The sequence below is a fragment of the Anoplophora glabripennis genome, unplaced genomic scaffold (assembly GCF_000390285.2).
Source record: "Anoplophora glabripennis isolate ALB-LARVAE unplaced genomic scaffold, Agla_2.0 scaffold215, whole genome shotgun sequence".
NCBI classification, from domain to species: Eukaryota; Metazoa; Arthropoda; class Insecta; order Coleoptera; family Cerambycidae; genus Anoplophora; species Anoplophora glabripennis.
Genome location: NW_019416309.1, coordinates 628865 through 644475, shown reverse-complemented (window position 1 = coordinate 644475; position 15611 = coordinate 628865). Strand labels below are relative to the sequence as shown.

Genomic DNA, 15611 nt, shown 5'->3' with positions numbered 1-15611 from the left:
CATCAGTTGGGCCTATTTTTTATACCAAATTTTGCATTTTTTATCAAGATATGACTCGCAATCGCATGATGATCTACACGACAATTGTTAATTGTCGGCGAAGAACAAAGTTATCCGGGACGACAAAGGAATTTTAGGAAATTTTTTTAATATCTAATGCGATAATCGTGTTTGAGGTGTGACATACACAGGTTTATTTGCAGAAGTTCTTATAAAATTGGGCAAACAATTTGTCACAAAAATGTATTTTCTCTGTACGAGGAAAGTGATGACAACAAGTAAAGCAAAAAACATGATTTACATAGGTATAAAAATTGTCACATATCTATGACATGTAAATCAAGAAGTAAAGGAAATATTGGGTTCACACTTTTTATTTTTATACAATTTTTTTTGTACGATATGGACAAGCAAAGTGTGTTAGAATTTATGATTATATAAAATAATTTTGAAACAAAAACGTTTTATCAGGTTTATGTACAAGAAGTTCTAATAGCTGGTCCACCCCCACAGAGCCTGGACCGAGAACAACAAGGGTAGCTAAGGCTAAGGAAGTGAAATGTAATTCTGTAACTGACAACAACATAACAACCCAAAAATTTGTCTATTAATGCCATAGAAAAGAATGAAGTAATTTTTTGGCCACGTGTTGAGAACAGACACCTTCGATTAGTGTTATTATGTGATTTGTATCATTTAATAATCTGCCACTGAACGAACACATCTTTGATATACCGAAATCATAAATTTGTCTAAAATTAAGTCTGAACTCGAAATTCTTGTATGCCAAAAGAATCCGGTTCATAGACATTTGCATGATGGTGTCATAAATATTTTTGAATTAAAGTAGATTTCTAAAATAAGCAAATAAAGGGAACTGGAATTAGTTCGAGAAGCTGTTTCTTGAATGTTTTTAATTAATAGATCTTTGAGTCACTGTTTTAACTTTTATTTTTCATAAATGATAATGTATTCATTCAGGTCATCCCAAAATTGTTAAGCTTAATAGACTTCCAATGTAGTGAAAATTTGAATAAATGCAATTTTAATATCTGTTTTGAGGAACCTATTTCAAAATTAAAGATGTAAAATATGATCTATAAAAAATAGTTCCACAAGGAGGTTGTATTAAAAACAGACTACTAAATAACGGATCAGATTTATTATATGATTACCAGAAGGACTTATGCGTATATTTTATCTCGATCATAATTTAGAAGATTTCTTTTATAGGGAGCATAACTTTGATCCTAATTAATTGTGAATTTATTACATCATTTTACATATCATTTAGAAGTGAATTCAACATTGCAAGTTTGGTCGTAAAAAAAGTGTTTACCTACGTGGATTCAATGCATAGGATACAACTTCAGGTAATGATACCAGTGACTGTTGGCGAAAATTAAAGTGATCTTATTTTGGTAATTAAGTGTGGGACAATGTCCTTTCTTAGGGGATGATTTCTAGGCGTTCATTGAGAACTGTCAGCATGGAAATTTTTCTAAAAATAAAAAATTAAAATAAGGGTGTCCCCAGATATCAAAAATATTTGCATATTTGTTTTTCGTGATTAGCTAATAGATAGATACAGTTCTATTAAAAATAAAAAACATCTAAGTAACTGTATGTTTCAGTGGGATGTGAAAAAAATTGTTGTGCAAATTTATGTGCAAACCATTTCCAAATTTGAGTGTCCACCAACTCCTATTTTAGTTTTTCCCAAATTTTATTTGATAGATTATCAAATGAAAAATTAATTCTTATCGTTAGGGTTTTATAGGATGTTTATAAAAACAAGTGCCAAAAATAAGAAAATATTCCTCACAATTTGGCACCATTCTATGAAAATACAGGATATCTACTTTTTTATTCTCTGTTTCAGTAATTTTCAGGTAAATTTAAATAACAAATTATTTTCTTACGAAAGTCATCTTAGATTTACTAAGAAAAAACGATGGTATTAACACAAACTGTATAACATGTAACAACATTGTAATTATCTTCACAGAAATAAATTCCAATTCGAATTAAAAATTTATTTTAAATGCTCCTTACGCCAAATGTTGATAGAACTATTAATTAAGGGATATATATGAGAAACTATACTCCTGGAAACACCCTGTATACAAAATTTTTAAACTCCAGTAAAAAATTTCTTATGATGTTCGTGAAATACTGTCGAAAATCTAGACAACTCCTACAAAAACAACATTCGGTAAAGGATTATAAAAAATCTGAATCAGACGTTTAACAGCTTGTTTAAAAAATAAATAATAATAGCAATTGCGCATTTTACGCATTTTATTTTTCAAATTTTCCATGATGTACCAGTTTCCAAATATGTAGAATTCACTACCTTGCCTCAAATATGTCGTTCACGCAAACTACATATTATTTAAAAAGAGCAAATCTACATTTGCGTCCTGTTAAAACGCTTAAAAATTCAGCCCACTTGATCAAGGCCTGACCTTAAAGAATCCAAACCCTCAAAGCAAGTATAAATACAAGTTGAGTTTGTACACAGACCATCAGTTCAACGTCTGCAAACTGAAACCAACAATCAGCAACATGTTCAAACTTGTAAGTAGTTCCGAGTGCATTTGTATTAACAACTAGAGCTATTAACAACAAATCTCATTGTGGGAGAAAATCGGTGGAAATTGTTAACATTAGTTGTTAAGAATATTTCAAATGTGAAGTAAATTAAAATGTACGTTCTTATATAGGGTGTTTTGGAAAATGTGCGAACGATTCAGGGCTAATAGAATATTAAAAATTAGTAACACTTTTTCCTAAGCACCACGGACATAGTGATGGAGGGCTACAAAAATATATTTTTTTTATTACATACATATATGCTTTTAAAGGTGCTAAATAAGTCAGTATAATTTACTAGAGGTCTCTAATTACTTGACTTTTACAGTGACATTTTATGACATACCTTTTTTGAGGTTAGATTTCTGGCAGTATGTATCGTCTCTGACACAATATAGCTCACAAACAAAAGACGATAGAGTCACGATTTACTCGAAAAAGTAGTATTATTTTTTTTGTATTCTATCAGCACTGAATTTATGGTACTGTGTACTAAGACACGTAATCTAGTTACTTTTACGTATTTTTAATTTACTTTTTTTTTATTCCAGTGCGCTTTCTTCGCTATCCTGGCCGTCGCCTTGGCTTTACCAGCTCCCGAACCCAAGCCTAAAGCTAGCTTAGGGGCAATAGCTTACACCGCCCCAGCAGTGGTCGCCCCCGCCGTCAGCGTCGCCGCCCCCTTGACCTACTCCAGCTACGTTGCCCCATCCGTCTACTCTTACGGCCACTACCCCTACGGATACTCTCCCTACGTCGTGGTGTAAACTCCGCTTTAGTATTAACAAAATAAAAAATGCATAAATAAAACGTACAACTGTGTTTTCTTAAAAGGCCCACGTCTATTTTAAAAACTTTGAGCTATTTCAGACGAATTCAAAAATGTTTTACTAAAAATCTCGGCAAATGCAAAATGCAAAAAATGTCTAACTCCACAGTTCTTTCCTACTGTTGGTTTCTTATTTATTCTGGTTATTCTCATAAACCTGATATTTCTATCAATATGTGAGAACTGACTTAAGGTATCTGATTCATATTTGGTATATGCTACAAGGGCATGAGCAGCAATAAAAGTCAGGTAGTGTAGTTAATTTTTTTTGACAATATTTCTCCCCGTCTATAGATATTTTGAGGAATTCAGCTCTTGATTTTACGCAGAAAAACATCTCTTCAATTTCTCTTAAAATTGTTAGATATTGAATAAAAAGAGGAGATTAAATTTGCTACTTCAAAAAAATTGAAAGATGTTAGCAGCTATGTTATTTTGTAGCTTTAAGGAGATGGATTTAAAATATGTAATTAGGGAAATATATTTTACGTTCCTCCTGCTTTTGAATTAATTCATGTATAGTAAAAAGTAGTATGTATAGTAAAAAGTATGTATTACAACATATTCATCTCCTTAAAAGGAAATCTTTTCTTTTTATTCGAAAACTAACCATTTTAAGATAAACTGGCTTTAGGCATCTTCCGATCATTTTCCTTCAAAAATCTCAATCATCAAAGGATTTAATTTTAGAGGAAGGATCAAAGATTTTCTTCAAATTTACTTACATTGAATTATTTTTACCTCAGAAATCTTTCGCTACTGTACTGTCACTGTTTTTTTTTGCGATACCCTGTACTACACTGCAATATGTAGAAGTAACAAATCGGTGTTAAGTATTCTAGACATCCTGTATCCTGTCTTGCTAGGTCTTTATGTTGAATTATATTGGTGCTACCTGTCCTCATTGAATCTTGTTTAAGTTCAATGTGAGAAATATCTATGAAAAATTAAATTATACAGTTCTATATTTTAATTGTACTGTTCAGCTTCAATTCTTCATAACAACAAATGATTAAATATGGATGCTTATGGGAATTTATTTGGATTTAGGTATCTAATTTTAATTAATTTGCGGACACTTTTAAAGTACTGACGAAAGCCATCAAAATTAGGTAAATATTAGCTAAATGCGTATAATCAAAGACAGAATTTACATTTCTGCGACAGTTTTTTTACGTTATTTGCAAAATGTCAAAGATTAAAAAGACTAATATATTCAGAAGAATATTTTAAGACACCAGCTTGTCGGTCATTTAGGTCTATCTTCTAATTTATTAAATGAATATATAGTAAAATATAATTATTGTAGATTAAATGTGACAAGATTAATTGTGTAGTTTTTAGTAGAAAACTTCTTTCAGATTAACATTCTTTAATCAAAGAACTATTTGATGATAGGCTTATTCAGAATTTAATTCTAAAAATAATGATGAAACTATAGGACCTATATTTTACGAATAATACTTTTTTCCAAAGTTAAATAAAAAAATTATAACTTTACTCCTAGAAAATAATTTTAATTGTTAAATGAAATTAAAATATATAACACATGAGAAAACGAAACAAAGTATTGGATCTTTCTTGAATGATAGCAAACAATATCCGTTTGGCACCTGTCCTTTATCATTCTGTTAACATTTCTTAACGAACTAGTTGTTAATTTATGTATGGTCTGCCACTAATTCGCCTAATAAGTACAACATTAATATGAAAATTGCCACGCATGCGGTCGTTTAACTTATTTTTTTTTAATTTATGATATTATAAAATATTATTCAACATAATAAATTATTTCGTGTCTATCGCGTAAAAATCTTGAAAAATCCGGCCCACTTCTTCAAAATTTGACCTTAAAAATTCCGAACCCTATCCGTATAAATACAAGACGAAATTTCGGAATCGTCAATCAGTTCGTCCACTATCAACTGAAATCAGCTCAACATGTTCAAGCTTGTAAGTACATTTTGTAATACACTTTTTATATACATTGGTGGTAATTCATTACATTATTTTTACTGTTATTTTTGACGAATTTTCAAAAACATTGACAAAAGGTATACTTTTTTAAAGATTCAGAATTTTTTGTATTCTTAACTATAAACGGTACATTTCTAGAAAAAAAAAAGCACAAAAATTTTGATGGAAAATGCGGAAAACATTTTATTTATTGAAAAATAACTTTTTCTAACAACTGAAACCCTTTTGATCACTGTTAAAGTCAATACCTTCAATGGTTCTTCAATAATTGATGAAAAATTGGGTTCACTTCCAATCTTAGAAGGATCGTAGAGTCCTTAGGAGTCATTTTGAGAGAAAATTACACGTTTCCTAATTTATTTTGAAAACATAAATCAGCAGTCGGCATCATTATTCACTACAAAAAATATTTAGTCTAGTCTAATCGACTATATTATGTACTTCTGAAAAATATTTTTTTTATTTTCAGTGCGTTTTCTTCGCCATCTTGGCCATAGCTTTTGCCGCCCCCAACCCAAAACCAGGTCTTGCCTATTCCGCGCCCTTCGTAGCCGCCGCCCCTGCCTACAGCTATGCCGCTCCAGTAGTTAGCGCACCCGTAGTAAGCTATGCCGCACCAGCATACTCTGGATACGTTGCCCCATCCGTATACGGTGGATACTCCCCCTATGTTTGGTAAAATTAAGGAAAATATTTTAATAAAGTAGTTGCAAAACTTCTGTTTTTTAATCTTCTGCTCCTGTGGAATGTTTTCATTTTTCATATAATCAGTTCCATAGAACAGAATAAATTGGTCTTTCAAACAACTTCTCTTATAACATAGGCACACGAAATAAAAAAAGTGGGTTGACCTAGATACCCCACTGTCCAAATCTATCATTACTTTTATTGCAAGTCAAACAGTATTTCAGTAAATCCTTAGAAATTGCTGAAAATCCCGAAAAAAATTGTGGAAAAGGCGACAAAGGAGTATCAACAATGCTTGGAAAAAATTTGTTTGGAGATAAAGACTTAATCTAATGAATTTGAACACTTTACTGATAGCAGGTTTAGATCTTGTTATACCAAACTTTATTAGTGGAAAAACCAGAAAAGATGTGTTGAAATACACAAAACCAATTGTATGGTTGATACCACAATCAGGAATCGACTACTACCTAATGTTTCTTCAGTGATACGAGCAAACAAAACTAGAAGTAATTAATATTGAATGGAAATGGATTAAAGAATTGAATGATCTGATTAGAAAAATAAAGTTTCCAAAGATGTTGCTGAATTTTTGACTGCGGAACTAAAAAGTTGAAGATTTTTGTTTTTGTTTTGTTCAAAATGCTTATATAGAAGAAACTAGAAAACTTAATCAGTATCAGAATCATGTTCTGTGCTTTAAAATACATTGGAATAAAAAGTTTCTCCACTCAGTCCAATTTAGTGTAGACAAAAATTCCGATGTTCTTTCATTAAAATCACTTTATGTTTTAGATCATATTTAAAAAAATGTAGGTAGTTTTTATTTAATGAACACATTAATTTTGAATTTTAAAATTCCATACTGACACATCAAGGATCAAACACGACACTTAAATATTCCTATTTGATATAATATATTTAAATATTATAAATAAGCTTATAAAACTACGTAACTACATTTATTACATTAATTTAGCGATTAATTAAACCACGATATGGTGATGGTAGTCAATGTCATGGAAGCCATCGATATATTCCTCTGCCACTACCTCAGGAACGACGTAGTTATCGTACACCAAAGGCAACGAATCGTAGGAAATAACCACGGGTTCTGAGTAGTGGATATGGCTGCTGAAGAACGTTGGGTTTGGGGCAGGTTTGGCAGCTGGTGCGGAACGGACAAGCGAAATGCCCAAAAGGACGTTGACAATGACCTGCAAAAATATCAGTAAATTGTAAATTGTAAATTGTAAATTGTAAATTCTAAATTGTAAATTGTAAATTGTAAATTGTAAATTGTAAAGTGTAAAGTGTAAATTGTAAATTGTAAATTGTAAATTGTAAATTGTAATTGTAAATTGTAAATTGTTAAATTGTTAAATTGTAAATTGTAAATTCGTTTTGGATAAAATTTGTAGTAAGAGATGACAATTCTCAAAATTCAGTGTGTTTTTGCTTTCAATTACTGTAACTACTATAAAGCAATATTATTTCAAAATAGAGAGTAGCGAGTTAGTATATAAAAACTTGCATTGTAAACGTAAAAACAAAAAAAAGATACAAATATCCTCGTTATGAAATAATGGAAACACATTTTGACTAAAGATCTGAGCATTTTATAAATATTTATATACAAAATAATATTTTTCCGTAGATTTTCAACAACGCAATTACATTTTATTGGAAGAAAGCACCGTAAATCTAAAAATAATACCAAATTTATAAAAGGGAAGTGGCGTGCTCTATTTTTCCTTTAAAATGTCTAGTTACGATGCCTCAGCGCCACCTTTGTAATTTAATTACTTCAAATTAAGTCTCCTATAAACGTTCCAAGTTTGATAAAAATCGGCCAAATAGTTTTTGAAAATTTAACACTTTCTATCTAGAAAAGGAAGTTTATATAAACTTTTTCTTTTATCATACGTCTATTAAATTTTCCCCATTAAAACCTGAATATTTTCACTAACAAATAATTAGCACTAGAACATTTCACATATTCATACTATGAAATAAATAACAGCAATCTTTGGGGATCATAGTAAAACCTCAAACTGTTTGTACCACTCACTTGCTTGAACATTTTGATGTCGGTTGCTCTGTGACAGCTACTGACGATAATTCACATTTTTCATGTTTATATATTAAAGAATATAGGCACCTCTAGATCATCACGTATAATATGGCATTGTTAGCGCGTATACAAATAAGAATATTTGGTATTCATAAGGCGGTCCGACAAATAATTTCATTGATTAACACTTCTAGGTATAACAAAGGTTACCTATCTATTAATGATTAATAATTGTTTATGGATTAATGAAACACTCCATTTCTAAGGCTTGGAAGGATTATGTTGCGTTAAAGAGCCGTGGAAAAACCATGAGGAACACCTTTTGAATTGTTACTTGAGCAATTAAATGTATACAAAGTCATTTAGTATTCAGTCAATGATTTAATAGATAATATAACTTAGTTACAGTTACAATTATATTTTTTTAGGTTACAAAGTAGTTCGTGCTTCTTTTTTTTTTGAAAAAATTTCAGTACGGTCAGTTTTCTCAGTCACAAAATAATTGCTATTTCTAATAATAAATTTTATTAGATTAACGTTAAAAGTTAATATTTTAATAGAGGACTACTCATTATTTAAATTTAATCTAATCGTTATTCAGTCAAGCTTATTTTTTAAATAATTAGTCATATAAATCAATTACAAGTTGCGTATCAAACACTAATTAATTAGGGACTGGTAAATATTTTAAAAATAATTGGGATGAAGCTTATTCTATATATAAATAAATATTATATGTATTGTATACATTTATTTATCGTAAAAAAGCTTTATTCATCTGTGTTTTGCTATTTTTACCTCATTTTTTGTAACATTTATGCCAATGATAATTTTATTCGATCTATAAAACAGCTAAAAGATTAGAAAACATAGAGCTGTACGTATCATAAAATTTGTTTATCCCCATACAGAACGAGAAATATAATTTGAATATTAGGTTTTTTAGTACGGTAATCATGAATGACATCATTGGACAACTATTAGGCTGTATATCAAACTTTGTAGCTTTTTAAGAAAAATAAAAAATTAATTTATGTGAAATTTATTAAGATAATCTAATTTCATTATAGCCAAGGTCAATTCAGCTTTTCTCTAATTATCCGCTTTACCATATTATACGTATTGTTTGCACAAACTATTTACCCTGCTTTGTGTGCTACGTGGAATTATTATAATGAATGGGCGATGATAAAATAAAGAAAATATAAGCACAGTAACAATAACTGAGATATAATCTCAATGGAAATTCTAAGACTTTCTCTGCTATTTCTCTAGTCGTTATCAGTTTCAAGGCTATACTAATAATACTTCGAAGGCGATAACAAACGATAAACTGACGTCCTTTAATATATTATCTCTTATAATAATGTCTCATTTGGAAACAATGGCAAATGTAAAAGTACGAGTATTATAAATCAAAATAACGAAATATATTAACCACTTGTATGAGTGATACAAAATCATTTTAGGAAAATCAACTTTTACGTATGTAGGTATGTCTAAAAACCAATTTTAGTCATATGAAGAGAGGGAAATAAATTATAGTGACATATGTTTATTTATGTAGAATTTTAAAAATCGCAAGGATCTATGGGTTAAAAATTATGCAGTCCATCTGTTAATCAAGCAAATAATGCATAAGCAATAAAGTGAAGATAAAAAATACCTGATAAAAATCAATAAATATCGTAAAGGCAGATACATTGAAATAAAAAATGGCATTTTCTAAAAATAAATCTTTATTTCCTTAAACAACGTGTAATTGATGTGTAATCAGGGTAACAAATTACAAAACTTAATTTTAATTTTACCTATTTCCAAAAGCATTTAGAAAAAAACTGACATAACTTAAGGGATTATCAATAATCAATATAATTATTTTTTGAAATACCTTATTTTATCTCTAATTTACATCAATATGAAGCCATGCCCATAAGGAACATATTCAACAAACTGCGAATCATAGGAAGAGCGAACCGCGTAATTTAGATATTTTACTCGCTCTACTTCAACTGAATCTGGTGCAGAAGGAGCTTGTGGAGGAGCAGCATCATCAATTTCGGACTGTGGTTGAATCTCAGAGACAGGAGAGGCCGCTATTACTGCCACAATCACCACGAACATGATCTGTAAAATAATATAATTAATTTTATAACACTGTTTCCGGAAAAATTGGTAAATAAAAAAATATGTACACATTAATAATCTGTTTAATGAAAATGACTTACGATTTTAAACATTTTGAAGTGCAGACAAGACCACGAGCCAACAAGAAATAAATTTGTTCTCTGAGAAAACCACGTCTTAAAATTATCTAAGCGTAATTAAATATGTAACTAAGGATTCAGGGTTTAATTTTTTGGCTGTTTAAACTTAAAATTATGAACACAAAAGTGTAATATAATGTAATAATCAGCATGTACTTTATGATGTTTTAGTTCATGTATAATTGTCAACAACTTATGTACATACAGTTAAAAAATGTGTTTCAGAGAAAGTGTAAATCTTTTTAATATCAATATTTGTATACTGACTAAAATTGGCATCAATGATGTAGGTTGTTAAATTCTGTCAATGAAATATTCCTTTCAAACAAGATGCTCAGATGCCGAGGAATCTTTGATAGAATTATTTGCACATAATTATCAATCACCCTCTGTATATCCAGTTAAATATTCAAAGCACGGAACAAGTATTCGCATTATGTTGTCCAATAGTAAAATTTATATTCCGACATGGTACAATTTATCACCTTGTACATGCATTTTAGTCTAAGCTACATTTTGACAATGACCGACAAACAAAGGTTAATAAAACCCACCTAACAAAGCTCCATTTATTAATTGATTATAAATAGTTACAAGTTATAACGATCTTCAGTTAAATTGTGTGGTTTTGAAGCACTTCAAGTGACTGATCAAAAATGATGAAATTTGTAAGTACAGTTTTTCTTCATTCGTTTCAATATGTTTACTAAAGTGATTAAAGTTTAGTGATGAATTTCTACATCATAATGTTATGAATAAGTTCTTATCTTTGGAAATAATTTGTTTTCGATACATAGAAAGTTGAAAATTAATGAAAAGATGTAACTTGATGTAATATGACTCGTGGTACGTGGTATTGCAAGAAACTAATTTTGTAAAGCCTTTGGTGACGCAAAATTTGAGATACTTTGGAAGAAAAAAAGTTGCGGGTAAAAATGATTAAATTCACCCCCGAAACTACGCCACTGTATGTAAAAAAAGTCCACGAAGTGTACGAACGTTTATGGACAATTAAAAACTTAAGCTGCCTACTAAATTATATTACATCATCCTGCAATTAAGAAAAAAAATACAAAAAGTTAAATTTTTTGTTAATAAATTAATTAATTAAATTAACAATTTAATAATTAATTATTATAAGTTAAATATCAACTTCAGTTTTTACAATATTCTAATTTATTCTTTAAATATACATATTAATATAATAACAGTATACGAACAACTTGAATTGGGCAATTGTTTTCAATTTCTAACAGAACCCATTTGTTCCTTTTTAAACATATATTTTTTTTTACAGTTCGTTCTTGCTGCCTCCTTGGCTCTCGCCTGTGCATCTCCAGTTCCCGCTCCAGAAGCCAAACCCGGACCAAAACCAGCTCCAAAACCCCAATTTATCGCATACACATCACCCCTTGTCGCCGCCCCTGGCGTAGCTTACTCCGCGGCATACGCCGCCCCTGTGGCTTATGCTGATTACGTATATACTCCAGAATACGTCTATCCAGCTGACTACGTGGCATATTCACCTTACACCGCTGTCGTGGTTTAGAAAAGTGTCGAACGAATCGAAGGATCAGTTAATTTATTATTTTTAATGTAATCGTATTAATAATTGTTTTATTACATTAATAAATTTATTTATTCTTTAACTGATTTTTTAAACAAATAAAAAAATTATATTAACACATTTTGATTTAAAAAAAGGACTAGGGGACACCCGGGTTTGAACCGGGGACCTCTCGATCTGCAGTCGAATGCTCTACCACTGAGCTATATCCCCATGTCCGTTTTGAGATATAAATTGACATTTGCATTAATAATATTTTTTGTATATAATGATTTATTTTTAACTCCAATAATTAATTTTGACGCTTTACATGAGAATTGCTAAAAACATACTTAAGCTCAAGCACTCGAGTAAATGAATTTATAAAACAGGTAAATGCTCTTTTCGAATTAGGTAGATTTAATTGCAGTCGGCATGATACTAACAACTTAAACATTTTATCTAAAGCAGCACTTAGTGTCTCAAGTGCCTCCTATTATAATAGGAGACACTTGTTCTATGGAACAATTTTGTTTATTTCGTTTCTTCGTCTATCTTTCTCAATAATTATTTATCATTACACATTTATACGCTTAGTTTATCAAACACGATCACTAAATGTGAATAACTATGATAAAAAATATATGTTCATTGTTCATATGCGACAAGACAATTTGTACCTACCTATGCATTTTTTAGATTATCGAAAAAATATTTTCATACCTTTTATTATTAAAAAGCTGTCTTTTACTTAAATAATCGAAGCAAAACCATATAGGTACTCTAAGAAAAACAACAAAAACATGCGATTTTTCATGAAAAAATATGTATCCAGTGGCTTAAATTATTATAGCCATATACTATTTAGCCACATAACAGAATTAAGTGACGGCGTTATTTTTCGAGTGGACCTGAAAAACTTTATCACAATTAATTTTCAGCTAATAAACTATTGTGTGCTCAATCTATAATTTTGAAAACGACATTGAAGCGTGCCTTTGGTTCCTGTTGATATTCATCCTTTTATTGCGTAACAATTTGCAAATAATCGGGATACAGGCCGGTGTTTTTCGAACGAATCCATTGAAACGCCAGTTGCGGGTAACATGATGTAATAATGGCGAAGTTTGAATAATTGGCAAACAACTGACAATTCGCTGATTGACATAAATGACTATTATCTGAAATTCGTCCTTAACGGCTTATTGGGCGCTTATGAAAATGTTACGAAATCACTATAGTTATATTTTGACTACAAGTATAGGAACAAGTACAAATGATGAAATATTTTTTTATTTACCCTTCCATATTTGTACGTATAACGATAATTATAGATTCAGTAGAATGATTTTCCGAAAATAACTGATTGAACCACCCTTCAAAGTCTATTTCGTCGCCCTTGATTATGATGCAATTGCTTCAGACAATGTATCATAATGATAAATTCAAATTAGCTTTTGTTATGCCAATCCTCGCTATCTATTTCGCATTTGTAATGACATGCACCAGATGTGTCCAAAATACGACCCCACCTAAGTTTTTTAGCCAAAGTGGCCTGCTATATAAGACAGCACGGGCAGTATCAAAGTTAAGTTTGTGTCAAAGTTGCATAAGCCAATATCAAAATGTTCAAACTGGTAAGTCCCGGAAACTATTATTTATGTGTTAATTTCAATTTTTGGAAAGGAAATGCTATCAGTTGAATAATAAATTCAAGCAGTTATTTTTTGAAAATCATCATTGTTATTACCTTGTTTTTTAAAAATAATATAATCTATACCATTGTTTAAGTGATAGTTAATAGATAATATTATTTACAATATTCTTGAGACTATAAAAAACAACGTTGCGATAATTATCTTAATGTTTTTTTTTTTCAGTTGTTCGTCGCCCTTTGCGCCATTTTGGCTGTAGCTATTGCCGCCCCCGCCCCTCAACCCCTTCTAACCTCACTTGTCAGCCCATACTCCGCAGTCGTTGCGCCATCTGTCTACAGTAGCTACGTCCCAGCTGTTTCCATTATTTAAAATGACTGATTATTATTAGCTCGGCTTGGACTATGAAATAAATCTATTGCTCATCAACTTCCTGGCTTTTATTGCACTGTATTTATTCCATTATCAAATTATAGAACAACCCACCAAAACGCTAAATCAGACCCAGCAAAAAAGTGGATATAAAGGCACTTTCTAGATTTCATTTAAAAAGTTTGAGATCTGTTATGACCATATAAATATTAAGCTCGATGCGATTTGCCCAGAATGTCGTATTAGAAACAATTCGAACATACGAATTTTCAATATAGTGAAAATTGGAGAGATTTCGTTAGAACCAAATCAAGTGTGCTTTAGATTTACACTTAAGCGACGGGTCGGTATTATTGGGCGTTGTTGGCACTACCAATTTACCAACATGACTGATACAAAAACAAAAAGAATATCGAAATATAAATGTTGTGAAATTATACTGTTTTAACATGTATTTGTCTAGACTTATATCTACATAAAATTTAATCTGTTCGATCAAGTACCCATTAGAGAAAATTGATATTTCACCAAACATTAAATTGAAATAATTGAAAACTTTGTATTTCGTAGAAATATCTCTGTTTTATCGGATCCTATTGAATAATTCAATTCTGGTTTTCATAATATTACCTCTAATTACATTCTGCCCAGATGTTTACGATCTGAATATTGAATATCCAATATCCTGGGAATAATGAGCTAAATGGCCCAATGGGGATTACATTGGCATTTTCATAATACACCTCAGTTACCCAATATCCTCCTAATTACTGATTAATAGTACAGTGTTCCTTTTACAAGATTTTGTAAGTGCATTTTTCAGGAAACTATAACTAAATGCAGTATAATGGTTTTATATGAACATAAAGATCATGACCCTAAAGTGTACGTAAATTTACTTTGGATTTGACTGAGTGTCAAGGAGTTTTCAAAATATAACGGAAAACTTTATAAGTATACAAATATATTTATTAAAACAATTTCAATACAGTGAGTTAATATAAAACATGAATTCGATAAGAAAGTATATGCCTAGAAAAAAGAAAACTAGTTTGAGTTATATGTTACTGTAAATTTTAAAATAAATGCAAGTATCTTTTTATTAAAGAAGTCCTTATGATAGGTAAAAAAAAAGTTATAGTAATTTTTATAATGCTTCTTATAATACAGCTGGAAAATTGGGCACCCCCAAAAAATTGATACACAATTTTAAATCCATATCTCGACGCCTGTAAAAGTTAGTAGTAAAAACGAATTATATTGTTTAAAACAACTACTATGTGCACTAATTTGAATTGCACCCACAGTATCTGGCAAACAGCTAAACATAATTCGTCAGTAGAACCACCAGACGTATACCGATTTCAAATTTGATGCAGTTATTTAACGACACAAAGTGAACTATTTACTTTAGTTTCAAGTCCCTGACATAGATAGTATAATCAAACAAGTAAAACATTTGAGTTCTTAATTTACAGACTTTAAGACTTTCTTCCGCCTAGTGGGAAACTGGTCTTGTTTAATAGTTTCTGCAGTTTAGCAGGTCGCCATCTGTCAGTTTGACTTAATTGTAGTGTTTTAAAGTCAACAATCCATTGCTTATGGGTTA

The 15611-nt window shown here is 30.4% G+C and overlaps 2 protein-coding genes, 1 long non-coding RNA gene and 1 other non-coding gene across 4 annotated transcripts; 3 read left to right on the top strand and 1 right to left on the bottom strand.

The window, feature by feature from the left end:
• The first annotated feature begins 2468 nt into the window (after positions 1-2468).
• On the top strand, positions 2469-3409 carry LOC108912217 (neuropeptide-like 3). The gene is made up of 2 exons (XM_018717396.1): positions 2469-2580; positions 3147-3409. Exons 1-2 carry the CDS (start codon positions 2569-2571, stop codon positions 3360-3362), a joined length of 228 nt encoding a protein of 75 aa, XP_018572912.1. The 5' UTR covers positions 2469-2568; the 3' UTR covers positions 3363-3409.
• A 1941-nt stretch (positions 3410-5350) lies between these two features.
• Positions 5351-12078, top strand: LOC108912216 (cuticle protein 16.5-like). Its single transcript, XM_018717395.2, has 3 exons — positions 5351-5377; positions 5871-6077; positions 11727-12078. Exons 1-3 carry the CDS (start codon positions 5366-5368, stop codon positions 11976-11978), a joined length of 471 nt encoding a protein of 156 aa, XP_018572911.2. The 5' UTR covers positions 5351-5365; the 3' UTR covers positions 11979-12078.
• Positions 12079-12137: 59 nt separating this feature from the next.
• Trnac-gca lies at positions 12138-12209 on the bottom strand. Its single transcript has one exon. It is a non-coding gene; the product is annotated as a tRNA-Cys (tRNA).
• Positions 12210-13511: 1302 nt separating this feature from the next.
• LOC108912218 lies at positions 13512-14060 on the top strand. Its single transcript, XR_001964531.1, has 2 exons — positions 13512-13612; positions 13856-14060. It is a non-coding gene; the product is annotated as an uncharacterized LOC108912218 (long non-coding RNA).
• Positions 14061-15611: the final 1551 nt, after the last annotated feature.